The sequence below is a fragment of the Athalia rosae genome, chromosome 2 (assembly GCF_917208135.1).
Source record: "Athalia rosae chromosome 2, iyAthRosa1.1, whole genome shotgun sequence".
Lineage (NCBI taxonomy): Eukaryota > Metazoa > Arthropoda > Insecta > Hymenoptera > Athaliidae > Athalia > Athalia rosae.
In genome coordinates this window covers 4659139-4673767 of record NC_064027.1, presented here as the reverse complement: position 1 = coordinate 4673767, position 14629 = coordinate 4659139, and the positions used below count along the sequence as shown (strand labels likewise).

The 14629-nt window shown below is 36.1% G+C and overlaps 1 protein-coding gene across 5 annotated transcripts; it reads left to right on the top strand.

Annotated features, from left to right (window-relative positions):
* The first annotated feature begins 1 nt into the window (after position 1).
* Positions 2-14501, top strand: LOC105692344. 5 transcript variants are annotated; one of them, XM_048650003.1, is made up of 10 exons: positions 2-267; positions 340-8193; positions 8282-8917; positions 9710-10039; positions 10267-10777; positions 10912-11096; positions 11623-11770; positions 11967-12173; positions 12793-12908; positions 13684-14501. In XM_048650003.1, the coding sequence occupies exons 1-10, from the start codon at positions 231-233 to the stop codon at positions 13797-13799; spliced, it is 10140 nt and encodes a 3379-aa protein (XP_048505960.1). In that variant the 5' UTR covers positions 2-230; the 3' UTR covers positions 13800-14501. The 5 variants fall into 5 exon arrangements, 3 of the variants coding, with proteins under 3 accessions (XP_048505960.1, XP_048505961.1, XP_048505962.1); XM_048650004.1 differs by lacking the exon at positions 12793-12908; XR_007276931.1 differs by lacking the exons at positions 11967-12173; positions 12793-12908; positions 13684-14501 and having other exon boundaries at positions 10912-11186; positions 11623-11759.
* The last annotated feature ends 128 nt before the right edge of the window (positions 14502-14629 follow it).

Genomic DNA, 14629 nt, shown 5'->3' with positions numbered 1-14629 from the left:
AACTGCAGCTTTTGGTCGTTTACGAAAATGACATTATTGGGTAAAAAAGTTTAAAGGTCTCGTTATAGATTACAAAAAACATCAACAATTGACTTTGTATTGTTTCATTCGTGCGCTCACAATGTGAAAATGGATACTATGCCTAGAAACCCAAATCTAAACGGAAAAGTGTGGTTATATTTTACTGACAAGTTAGACAAGAGTTCTGTGGTTTAAATAAACTTGTATCGATGCGTGGTTATAGATCGGTAAATGGCTTAGATAAAGGTCTGTATAAAATGCTATTCAACGGGTAAATGTGATATTATTGTTACTGTTCAAATCAAACAATGTCTGAAGGTTCGAAAATGGGCCTATTCGGCTCTAAAGAAGATAACAAAGAATCAACTTCAGACGATGCTACCAAACCAGATTCACCTGATCGTTATGCACCTTATTCTATTGACAGTGACTCTGAAACCTATGATACCGAAGCTCTAAGCATTATGGACATTAACGATATTATTGGAGTGCAAACTGGACAAGCAGCTGAATCTACTCTGGATAGTGAGATCGCTGCTCTTTCGGAGATCATTACCGATTCTGGAGCTGAAACTAGCTGTAGTACAACTACGGAAATACCTGGCAAGAAATTTGATACTAAAGTGAATAAGAACACGTTGGAGAAATTTGCTTCATCATCGGCTGGAATCTCTACAATAAGTGACACTGTAGAAAGTTACGACAAACACTCACCATCAAGTAGGACTGTAAAAGAAATCATTGAAAAAGAAGATGTTGACAAATGTGTATTCGAGAGCATTACCTTTCTTGAGAATGTAAATAAAAAAGAGTCTTCACAAGAAATGATATCTACAACTAAATTGATAGATATATCTTCTACCGTGGAACAGAATAATGAGAATATTACAACAACCACAGAGTCAGAAAATATCGGTACAAGAGAACGTTCAACCCCCTGCACTGAAGAAGTTCAAACATCATGTGATATTGAATCCATGGAAAAAACCACAGCTCTTCTAGAAGATAAAAATGTAGAGGATAGTCATTTCGAAGCCAGTAGTGTAATTGGATCTGAAAATGCTGCAACAGAAATGGTGAGCGACCCTATTTCTAAAGAAGAATCACATTCATCAAGTAACGTATTAGAAACCGCTACGATAAATTTAGACAATAAAAAAATGGGAATGAATGAGAACATAATAAAACATGAAAATATTCCTGTTGTTGCAAAAAGTCATTCAGAAAATCATACTCATGTAATACCAGAAGTTGCAGAACCTTTTGTTGATAGTAATTTAGAGGATGAAGAAGCTCAGGCTATTTCAGAGGAAAAATCAACACACATACTAACAAATGTGGGAAGTATTTCAAAGAGCTTACAACTCATTGGAGAAGCTTACATTTCCGAAGATTCTCAGGAAGTTGATGAAACAGATGAGCCTCCAGCTAGGGAAGTTGCTTCACTTGCATTAGATATTTCCAAGAACCAAACAGTAATTGTGGAAAAAGCTGACATACCTCAGCCAGAAGATAGCTCCGATAATGCTTCAACTGAAGATTTGATGAGCAAAACACTCAAGTTCGATGCTACAAATAAACCTGAGAATATAGATGAAAGATGCAATCTGGGTGATGAGAAGATTAAACCCATTGAAGAACCAGAACAATCTGTTAGTACGATGAACATTTTCTCTAATCTACAAATCCTCAACGAGAACAATGACAAAAATCAAGCAACAAAATATAAATCAACAGAGGTCTTAAATCTGGATGACAAAAATATGGATATGGAGCTTGTTGTAGAAACATCTCTACCGCCAGCTAGCCCTATTGTCAATACCATTAATATATTAAAGACTCCAATCGAGGAAGATACAGCTGCAGAGAAGGAAGATTCAACTACAAATGAGGAAGATTCAGCTGCAAACGAGGAAACGCCTTTGCCCCAAATTGAACACATGAAAGATAGTCCTTTGAAATTAGAAATAGATGTAGCAGAGATGGAACCAGAAGAATCAAATGATAGCCCTAAAAAACTCGAAGAAATTATTGCTGAAGAACCAGATATATCAGATGAAAAAAGTGTAAATCCCGAATCCTGTGATGAGTTATCAAATCCATGCATCGAGAACATTGCACAAGCAAATTCTTCGATAAAAAGTATCGAAATTCTGGAGACCACAGAAACTTCTGGCATCGTACCAATCGACATGAATATTGAAGTCTCAACTGCAACAGAGGCTGACTTGGATCTCGAAAGCAAAATTGACAAAGTTGCAGTAGAAGATTGCATTGCTCCAAATACCCAACCTCAATCCAATTCTGAAAATGATTCATCTTCACTTATTGCCAAATCTGTTAAAGAAGGTCCCAAATCTCTCATTCAACCAGTCGAAAGGAGCAGCGATATTGAGGTCTCAGATGTTCCATCTCCTGCTGCTGACACATCTGCATCAGTAATATCTCCTGCCGAAGAAGAGCTAGAAAAAATATCAGACAATATTGAAAAACTACCAAGCAGCACACAAGAAAATTCAGAATCAAATAATCTGCATGATTTGAGTACAGAACAAGAGAGTTTTTTTGTTGAAGAAACTACAGTTGTTGAAGGAGTTGAGACTGAGACTAAAGTCGATACAGTAGAAAAGATAATGGGAGGTCAGGAGTATGAAGAACAAATAACAGCCATGATACCACCAGCCGAGTCTGCAAGAACCATAGAAATTCCACAACTTGAAGAGAAACCAGCAATAAGTTCAGCTACAAACATAGTGCAAATTACAAATGAAGTGCTTATTGAAGAGGCAGAAGATGAAGTACCTCAAACAGAAAATGCACCATATCAGGTAGCTAATTTGCCAAATACCGACAATGAGACAATTCCTGATCATATGCAGATCAATGAACCAGTGGAGGACGAATCATTACATTCAATGAGCAAGGACGTTTTAGAAGACGATTTGGGAAACAAAGCGGATGGTACCACAAATATTGTCTTCTTTGAGGTAAAATCATCAACCACTCAAATTTCAGAATCGACCGATATTGAATCCAAAGGAGATACCTCAGATTCCGAAAACCTCATCAGCACAACACCAGATGCTGCGCAAGATGAATCAATCAATACAAAATTGGGCGAAGATACTCTGGCGATTGGTCAACCAACAGGCCTAGGCAATTTTGGGCTTCACCTAAGTGAAGAGAATTCCGGTCAAAGGAAATCTGTTGAACCAGAAAACATTAGTGCAATAGAAGAACCTTATTCCAAAATCTCAGCAGACCCTGAAGCTTCTGAAATTGATGAAACGAAGCTTTTGGTAGAACAAACCTCTAATACAGCTCTTCAATTAAGAGAAATTGAATCTACTAGCGCATCCCTTATTGATTCAGAAGTGACGCAAACAGAAGATCCCACCGATGAACCAAAGATATCTATAGAAGAAGATGATAAAATTCCAATAGAGTCAAACATGGAAGAGACCTTAGAAGAAACAATGATGGTCAGTGAGACGACAGAACTTGGCAGAGAAGTCAGCTCAACACACAATCTGCTCGGAGAAGGCTCTAGCCTACAGTCAAAACTTAATGACGATGAATATAAACTTGAAATCCAAAACAGTTCCTGTTTTGTTGGAAAAGATGAAGATTGGAATAATGATCAGACTGAAATTATCCTGAAGACCGATGAGGCGAAGGCTTTATCTGATACTGTAATATCACCTACACAAATCAATTCTGTAGTTCAGTCTGAGGATCCAATAGGTAAAGTTGATTCACCTGTAACACTCGACGAATCTGTGCACTCACCTTCACTTGATAAACTAACAGAGCACCTGCACGAAATGAAAAGTGACATACTTGCCAATTACCCTGAAAATTTGGCTGATGGAATCAGTTATCCACAAATTGAAGAAGAAAATCTGCAAGATAAAGAGAGTGAATTACACGTTGTGGAAGACATTTCAGCTCAGTTAATTGAAGAACACGAACATGAGGAGGAAACGTCTGCGATACGTGATGGAAATAAGGGTTCTGAAGTTTTCACTAATATTTCAGAGGAGTCTCTTGAATTGAAGAAATCACCTGAAAATCAGCAAAATATGCAAGACAACTCATCAACTTTACCACCTGAAACAGCCACAATAACATCAAATGATTTGATGAAAACCAAATCAGTGGAGGATGAGGAACAGATATCTGTGCCTATTAAAAAACTGGAAGAATTAGGTGATGAGATTTTAATTGGTGAAGTATCGATAGAAGGTGTAGAACCCTCGGAAGTTCCGAAAACTTTAGAGACATTACCTGAAAGCCATTCACCTTCTTCATCAGTCGTTAGTCCTGAACCAATAAAATCAGCAGAGACTGACGAATTTTCGGAAGTTACAGAGCAGCCTGTGTGCCTCCCATATGATATAGATAAAAGCTGTTTTGTTGAAGATGCAAATCAAATACCAAGTGTATCACAAAGTGCTAATTTTCCAGTCGATGTCATCATAAGTTCAGCAAATATCAAACTCAAAGATAATATAGAAGATATGAATGTCACCAATGTCACTGTTGATCAGTTTGTCCAGGAGAATCAGGTGGAGTTGATAGAGACCAGCGAAAATATAATCACTGGGGATACTACGCCCATAGATCCAGATATCAAAGGTGTAGATGAAGCATGTCAGCTAGAAATTGATGAAAATATTCTTTTAGATAAAGATATTAAAATAGATTTGCCGCTAAAACTCACTGAAGAAAAACTGATTGAATGCGCCGCAAACGTTGCGGGTGATGTCAAAATTGATCTACCAGATGAAGTATTATTCGATACTGATGATGTGGAACAAACTGATGTTCTATGCAGTGTACCTGCGGACAATGTTGATACATCGCAGCAAAGTTCTGAGATTTCTGAACTTGAATGTGCTGTTAAATTTTTACAAGAATCTGAAGAGCAAACTATAGATTCTCCTCTACTTCTTTCACCCAAAGTAACGGAAGATATCTTAGGAGACAGTTTGGAACAGAGCAAGCAGTGTCTTTTTTTATCGGAAACAGAAGTTTGTCAAGAAACATTGGATTTGCCAGCAGAATTAGAAGTGCTTGCTGCTGATTCAATAGCCATATCAGAAGCAGAAATTATTTCTGAAGCAGCTAAATTAGAAAATGAACGCAAGCTGAAAATTGCCGAAGAACTAAACAAGACTCTAGAAACGAATGTGAATTTGAATGTACCTCAGAATATTGCTACAGAAAAAAACTCTGAAATGTTAAAAAGTCTTCTAACTGTATCGCAGGTACCGAATTGGCAAAAACAATCGGAAGAAAATATCGCGTCTACCTCCGAAAATTCTGCAAAACCCCAAATCCCAACATTGCTAGAAAATGTTATTAGAAAGTCAGAGAAAATTCCAAAAATCTCAATTCTAGAAGAGAGATTGAAAGAACCTCCCAAAATTGAAATACCTGCTCCTGACGTGTCTCCGAGAATATCAGATATGCCCATAACTCCCAAAGCAAGTTTGTTGATTCAAAGGGATAATAAGACTGAGGGTAAAAGCATGTACCAGAAAATGTTGGAATCTCCGAAAGGTGCTGACAGAAATGAGCCAAGAATTATGGATACTCCCAAAAAGGACTCCGATAAAAGTGATTTTGAAAATGTCGGCTCTCCAAGAATAATTCTGAAAATCGCTAAATCTGCAATTGCAGATTGCTCTGAGGCAAGATCACCTAAAAGTCCGAAAATACGCTCTGCAGCAAACTCGCCAAATCCAGAGGATAGTCCTGGTCAGAAATTGGGTAAAATTAAATTAAAATTATCACGAGGTGGTCATCCTTCAATCATTTCAAATGAAAATTTTGAAGAAACTACACGACACACAGAACCAATGCTCTCGCCATCTCATATTGGTATGAAAATCAAATTGTCAAAAAGTGGAGATGCCTCAATTATTCAAACAGAAAAATGTGACACGGTCGATGATATCAAAGAAAGTAAACATAAGTTTGACGAAGTTCCAGGGAAAAGAATTGAATCGCCATTAGGCATGAAAATCAAGTTGTCGAAAACTGGTGATCCATCTATAGTACAACATGAATCTAAAGATCCAGCATTAAAACGTAAAATTGAAGTTGGACAAGAAATTCCGAAGAGAACAGATTCTCCCATCGGAATGAAGATCAAGTTATCTAAAAGTGGCGACGCATCTATAATTCAACCGGATAAACAAGAAACGTTAGAAGATACTGTGTTCAAGGAGAAATTCGATTTTACCTCCGAGATACCTAAGCGAACAGATTCCCCAATCGGAATGAAATTTAAATTATCAAAGACTGGTGATGCATCTATAATATCATCGGAGAGCTTAGATGAATTCAAGGAGTCCTCATCAAAGTCAAGGGACAAACCAAATACTAATCAAGATGTTCCTAAGCGGACAGATTCTCCCCTTGGAATGAAGTTTAAATTGTCCAAATCTGGAGGTGCATCAATCATACAACCGGAAAAAGGTGAAGTTTTTGAAGCATATAAAGACAAATCAGAAAGTATGGTAGAAATAACAAAGCGAGTTGAATCTCCCATCGGAATGAAAATCAAATTACTGAAAACTGGAGATGCGTCCATAATACACCCTGAGAAACAAGAAGTGATTGATCATAAAGACTTCGTTATAACAAAACATAGAGCAAAATCAGAGACCAGGGAAATTCATAAACGTACTGACTCTCCTCTTGGAATGAGAATCAAATTATCAAAAACTAATGAGGCTGCTCTGCTATTTTCCGATGAATTGAAAGAATCGTTATCTACGAATACCGAAGGTTTTGAAATTAGCCATGAAGTTCAAAAACGCAACGAATCTCCTATCGGCATGAAAATCAAATTATCAAAATCTGGTGATGCTTCTATAATACACCCAGAAAAACAAGAAACTTTTGATGAAACTACAGATCCTACCTCATCAAGTAGGGGTCATTTTACAATCTCTCAAGAAGGACCTAAACTGTCGGAAGCTTCCCTTGGAATGAAGATCAAACTTTCTAAAAGCGGAGATGCCTCAATAATACATTCAGAATTTTCTCCCGAATCCAAAGATGCACCACTAAAACGCACAGAAAAATTACAAACTTTCCAAGATACATCCAAAAGAATCGAATCTCCTCTTGGTATGAAGATAAAATTATCAAAATCAGGCGATGCATCAATAATAGAACCTGATAAAAGAGAGAAATCTGCAATGAAACAGAAAGAAAAATTAACGAACGTACCAGAATCTTCACAAAAGCGTAAGGAAATGGAATTTCCGATAGAAATGAAAATCAAATTGTCAAAGACAGGACATCCTACTATCATTGCCAATGAAAAGCAGGATTCCTTGGGAGAAATACATTCTAAAAATAAAGATCATACCGAAAGTATCCAATCCACATATCACAAAGGTGGCGAAGCAGTGTCTCCGACCAAAGATTCACAATTCAGAATGTTTAAAACTGGTCACCCTACTATTATGTCTAGTAGTCGATCTGAAGTGACGATTGAACCGATTCAATTGGTTGCACAAAAATCGGAGAGTGCAGTAGATATTTCACCCAAATGTAAAGATGTTTCGATTGTGCCAGTTGATTTAAAAAAATCTAAACTCGAAGCTAAGTTGTCACAGATCTTACCCGATGTCACGATTCAACCGGTCTCGTCTGGAGAACAAAAACCAATGATGCTCGACAGCAAATCAAGTACTATAAGCCAGCAACAAATGAGCGTAATCAATCAAGAAATCAGCATCACTCAAGTTTCGCCTCCAAAACCTAGCGATCTATCAATGAGTGGGAAATTGAAAGAGATTTTACGAAAGAATGTAACGAATTCTCCCGGTACTTCTGACTGTGAGATAATCGAACATCGACCAGAATTGATAATTGTCAATGAAAATTCTAATTCAAGTCAAGACATTATGATAATAGAAGAGGTCAAGGTACCGGTACCAGAAATTAAAATTCCTAGAAAACGTGGAAGACCAAAAAGATCATCTCTACCACCTGGACATCCAACAATACGACAAGTAGCGCCCCAAGATCCATTGGCCTTGGATGGTATGCAACAACCGGGAGTTGGAAAGCCCAGAGAAAGCGACAGGCCAAAAAGGACTTGCAGAAACCAAAAAAGTTATGCTCCACCAAAAAGGGGTCGTGGCAGAGGTCTGTTTTATTATACATTTCAATTCTAATTGATATCTTCATTTCTTCTCTATAGCATGAGAATACTAAAACACTTCTCTGTTTTCAGGAAGGGGTAAACGAAAAATGGACAGAATTGATAGCTCCATTGAAAAAATGCCACGTCTAGAGGATCCACTTACTGCTATTGAAAGGTCTACCATGAGCTTGATAGCTCCACTTCAACCCAAAACGTCGGGACAATCATCGGAACTATATAAAGCTTTGCAACAAAGTCCTACTGATCGAAAGAGATTGATGTTAGAAACTATGGACCAGCACGGGTTTCCTGATACCTACAAAAAACTGAGACCCGAATTTGATGTGGACAAGCGATCAACTTCAGAATTAGCTACCGGATCCAAGTTTACAGCACCACCCATCTCTGAATCAAATGTAGCGTCATTGAATCCAAAAGCTGTGATGCTGTCTGAAATGTTACAACTTTCCGAGCCCTTATCAACACAACAAAATACAGGTGAATCCATTGAAGAACCAAAACCTCAGAATCAAGGCAATAAAGGGATGATTTCGGACGTGCCAAGTACTGAGCATCAAAACTGGATAACACCGTCTATAAAACTTCCTGAAACAACTAGCAAGAGTGAATCAATGTTGTTGGTACAAGTGATGGACGAAGAAACTCGAATGAGCGCAGAGTCCAATTCACGGTCCCAAACCCCAGCCCGCAATATGTCCATACCTGGTAAGATATTTTTTCTTCATTAATTGATTTGATTGGTCTATCAACTATACTTATTGAAAGATAGTTTCGGAATGACGCATGCCAACTTTTGATGTTTCAACATTTAGAATATGAAAAATTTGAAGACACCCTATAGAATATAACAAATTGTATCAAGTCAATGCAAGAATAAGTTTTCATTATCTTTTCCTTGATATTTGAAAATCGGATTGTTGTATATCAGTCTCAGTATCCTTTCTTATCTATGTCAGATTTCTGACTTGTTGCTAATTAACAGATCCGCTAAATCTCTCAATTTTCTATGAACCGATAATTTGCGTTCCAATTCATAAACATGTAATACATTCGATCAACTCAAAGGATAAAATGGAATTTAAATGAAACACTATTAGGATAACATAAATGATGAAAAATCATTAAAAGGACTCTATAGCCAAAACATAAATGTGCTAGTATACCTCCGACTGAGATTTCTAAAAATAGAGCATTTTCTCGCATCTTATTTCTATATTCCCGAATATAAAATAACCATCATGGAGTATTTTGACAAGGTTAAAAATTGTTCACTGTTTTTTGAGTTCATTCATCGCACACATCACAACAAATAATGTAATTACTTTGCAACAACCATGTCCATGACGTTGGAATGCATTAAAAAATGAACTGTTATGATAAATCGGATAATATGCACATTTATGATTGGTGAACTTGTTCCTTATTTTACACATTGTGGCAATTAGGACATATGGTTCTCTATTATTATATTTAGACTAAATATATTTGGTGTTACAGTTGTAGAAACCGTAATAAATGAGGAATCTCAAGGTAGTGTGTTGAGTACTGCTACTACAGAATCTGAAAAGGTCAAAGTGAAGAATCGGAGAATGGAAATTAACTTTGATCCTGACGAAGGCCCATTTACTGTCGACAAAATTGCTGAGTATGAATGGCCACCTGATAAAAAAGGAGACACTTTTATGATACAAGAACAAATTTCACAGTATTTAGGAGTAAAGTCTTTCAAAAGAAAGTACCCTGATTTAAAGCGCAGAATGGTGGAAATGGAAGAAAGAAACTATCTTAGAGAAAATGGCCTAGTTAGCGAGGCTATGTGTGATATGGGTAAGTTCAATTCAAATTCAAATAAAATATTTACCAAACTGAAAATGGCAATTTTAGATCTAATCTAAAAAATGTTTAAATCATCACGGTTTTATGCCAAAATAAAATTGATGATTTTCTCTTTATGCATTTGAAATTGAATCTGCCATACCTCTTGATTAATGAATACCTCTTATTGTTGTTTACTTATGATGACAATGAATGTAACGATGGATTTAACTTTTTAGGATTGACAGCAATTTGCAGTACAGAAGTGCTAGATGTCATGTGTAGTGATTTTCCAGATCAATATGAGGAATATCGTAAACATATGCGTGAAAAGCAAGCCAAAGAGCATTCAAAAAAACAAAAAGAACTAACAGCTGCAGCAAATGCCGAAAGAAATCGTATAGATCTTGCAGAAATGGCTGTACAATCTGCATTGTCTTGGAACGTGAACTTCAACAAAGCACGGAAAGAATCAAGAAAGTATAGTTTGGATTTACAAAGTTTTACAATTCACGTACCAAAAAAACAACAGAAAGTTGACGCGGATCGCAAGGCTAGTAACTACCCTGTTGCATTGATACCCGGACAGTACACTGATTATTATAGAGAATATACACCTGCTGAATTGAGGTACTATCCACTAAATACTGTTCTATACGGTCCTATGCGACCCAATGAACGTAAATTTGATAGTCAATCCGAGGCATCTCAAAGTGACAGCGATAGCGATTCATCATCTGATGATTCTAGGTGAGTAGAAAGATAGCAAGGTGACCACAATAATGTGTTCATCCTCTCCAAATTACAATGTTTCACAAATTAGTCGTGACTTTTTTTTCTCAGACAAAAATCATAGCCAATTCTTGTGTTCCTATTTTTTATAGTTCATCATCTAGCGAAGGGACGCAAGATACCGAAGAGTCGCAATCTACAGTAGATGAAGTTGAAATGGAAATAGCAGCCCACAAGGAAGAGAACAAAAATTTAAAATGTAAAATGTGTTTAAAACACTTGAACAAACATGGAAAGTCCGAAGTACTAATACAGTGTGGCACTTGTAACGGAAATGGTACGTGGAAAGTTATATAGTCATAAGCAATAGTGAATTGATGAAATTTATTGCATTTATTAGTTAGGGAAAGTTGCCGATTTAAACAAGGTAATTATTCCAAACAGTGAACTACCGTTACGTTGAAAGTGTAGGTATAATACGATAAGTGTGACTGTGGTCTAATAACAAAGTGTCTCGAGATAAAAATTATATTTAACTTTTTAGATTTATTCTAATTCATAATTTATGTAGTTTATCACGTGCATGTTCAAATAAATAAAGTTTGATACTTTGCATCCTTTTTTAATCAAACTAGTTTTATCAGATTAGCTATAAGCTAGGTAAACAAAAAAATCCATTCATTATTGGCTCTTTAAGGTTCCGGTCATTACCTCCTCGTGACAAAGTTGAAAGTACAACATAGATTTGTACTCGAACTTACCACAGATAACAAACATATTATTCGGTGATAGAATAAAATATTTTGTCAAAAATCCATATTAAAGCAGCGGGTGGATGACCATATATTTTTTGTTATTTACAGTCCACCCATCGTGTATAGACTTAACGCTAGACATGGTACCTCATATTCAAGGGTATTCCTGGCAGTGCACAGACTGCAAAACATGCGTTCAGTGTCACAATCCTGCAGACGAAGATAAAATGCTATTTTGTGACATGTGCGATAGAGGGTAAATGAATTCACCTTATACTAATCTGAAACAATGATTTAAAATAGTTCTTAATTCTCAAATATAGATATTTCTTCTCATTACTAAGGTCATCATCGCAAGTTCTCCAACATGATACCCATACAAGATATTTGATACCTCATCGATCCATGTAAAAGCAGTTCAATTAATATGATATTACACTCTATGTCTACAGGTATCATATCTATTGCGTTGGACTAAGAAGAGTCCCCCAAGGACGATGGCATTGTCGAGAATGTGCAGTTTGTGCCAGCTGTGGATTGCGACAACCAGGAGGAGCAAATTCGGATAGAAACAGCGTTGCACAATGGCAACATGAATACAAAAAAGGCGAAAGGAACACACGTGTATATGTTTCTACATTATGTGTTCCATGTTCCAAGTAAGTTGATGAAACTTTTCGACTACTTAGTTCCGCAGACCTGTAGCAAATCACAGTGTGTGAACACGATATCCAAATTTTAATTGTAGCTTGGATTAGCTCAGGCTTGAGTTGTGCAATCCACCGATAGCATCTAAAGCACATATATAACTATCAAATAGTATTTTTCATATCAGTATTCTGCGGCATTACTATGCAGTACGATCTGGTCAAGTGGTTTGAAATTCTTCATTCTCAAATCGTGAGATACATGGAAAATTAGTCTGTGCCTTTGCAATTTAGCAATGCATTGCCCATATCATTACTTATCGATTCACATTCATAATTTCTCCTGATATAGACTTATGGCGTGGTGAAGGTAATGCATTACCTTCGAAATTCTAATCCGTTATTTTACATCGATTTCTAGTCCTACTAACTGGGAGTCAGAGCATCCCAAATTCAAATAATCATCTGCTTGATACATGCATTAACTAATAAATTTGAAATATACTAGTTTGCTCTGCTTATCATTATTGCAAGGATTTTTTTTTGTGATAATTATGGTGATAATAACTGATAATTTATCTATTTTACATTTCGACTCCACTAACAACTCAATGATTTATGCGTTAACAAGGCTATGGCGAAAAGGCCGTTACTGCCCACACTGTAGCCGCTGTCACAGCGCCCAACGTCTCGACCTGGAAGCAAATCTAATCCATTGCGGCGCATGTGACAAATATCTACACTTAGGTACTGATACGAATCTTCAATACAATTAAGCTTTTTCATTATTCATTCACACCTTAGTCCCTCCCTCTTTTCTGTTGAAGAACATGAAACTGTTCAATTGTTATGAGTCCATTTAAAACCACCTATATTGAGATATTTTGGGGCAATTTTGAATAATATTAAAAAATATTAAATATGACTATTGCTAGAAGTATGATACATTACGAGAGACCTGATGATTATGAAAAAGCTCATGAAGTGTCATTAAGTAAAATTCTGTTTTGATAGATGCAATAGTAAATATGTGTTGTGGTACGTTTGTGCATGTTGAAGGTAGTTGCCTTTGCGTTTTTGTCTGTATGTATCATCGAATTCAAAGAATTTTTATGTGCGAACCATGAATCACGAATGCAATGTTGGTTAGAGTTGGAATTGCAGATTGTTATTTTATTGAGTTATGTGGTTTATTATACCAAGACTCACACATGTAGTATCTGTTACTAGTAAATCTGTAAGGCAGGCCTTAGTAAGAGGCATCTTGTTTATCACTCTGTCCAAATTATTTTGAGACATCGTCCTATCAATGAAAATATTGCTGGGAAATGCTCGTATTTCAAGTAAAATGTGAAGTATGTACAACATCAGCACGATTAGTTGGTGGAAAATAATAAACTAAGTAGCTGATAATTTACCTGAGAAGATAGAGTATCTTGTCATTTCAGAGTTGCATTACTATTGCATTTGGGCTAACATAGAGTATCTTTTTTCAAACTGATAAATTTTTTTTTCATTTCAGGCTGCGTGGAGATTAGAAGCGGCACATTAAACAGAAAAAATTATATCTGTGAATGCTGCAGTACACCTAATCAACAACCATCAAGGTCCTTTATTTCGAAGACTTACAAGACATAAATTGAAGTTGTACCGAAATATGTTACGATAATATTAGGTATGTAAGAAAGACTGTTAACTTGTAATTCAATCATTTTGTTAAGATATGAAAATAACGTTCTGTAATGACCATTCCTATATCAGTGAATTTTTCGTGCACTAATGATATCCAACAACTTCTGAACAGATATTTTCCTTTAAATTGTACCTTTGTTATTGTACAGAATACATGAAAAAAAGTGTACATAGATTTTGATATTGTATGAAATTACAGTGGTGGGCTGCAAAATGAGAAAATTAGTTCTTAAGTCGTAATACTTATGCTGCTTGTATCTTATATTTTATAATACTGACAAGAGTTGTGTTCATGATACAATATATCAACAGTAGACTAAACTGCCATTCCTCCATGAATACACAACCATGAAACATTTGTCATTATGACAGTAAATTATATTATTTTATCATGTTTTATACAAAACACTAACACTCTTACGTTCGAATTATCTGTGATGGAATATCCGTCAACAATTTGTATTTTTGACTCTGCATCACATGGTTTGATGTAATGATTCCATAGCTTCGTATGTACTGGAAGAATAAGTGCTTGCGGATTCATATCTTACCTCACATGTTTGTATGATGAAAGATACTATGGCTTTCCAATTTGTCACACCTATTCGTCTATCTGATTAAAAATGTAATAAACGAATTCAAATGAGATTATTATCTCAATACTTTACTTCTCCAATTGTGTTTGGAAAATTGCAAGCATTTGGCTCCTGCAGTTTGTGGCTTTACATATTTTGAGGTCTGAATTCGTTGACTATGCAGCTAGACACAGCGGCTAA

What these genes read in the sequence shown, in the direction of transcription:
- LOC105692344 (XM_048650003.1), top strand. Translation starts at nt 231, where the DNA reads ATGCGTGGTTATAGATCGGTAAATGGCTTAGATAAAG. An exon ending in TCATCATCTGATGATTCTAG is followed by an intron (nt 10,778 to 10,911) that starts GTGAGTAGAAAG and finishes TATTTTTTATAG; the next exon opens with TTCATCATCTAGCGAAGGGA. An exon ending in TGACAAATATCTACACTTAG is followed by an intron (nt 12,909 to 13,683) that starts GTACTGATACGA and finishes TTTTCATTTCAG; the next exon opens with GCTGCGTGGAGATTAGAAGC.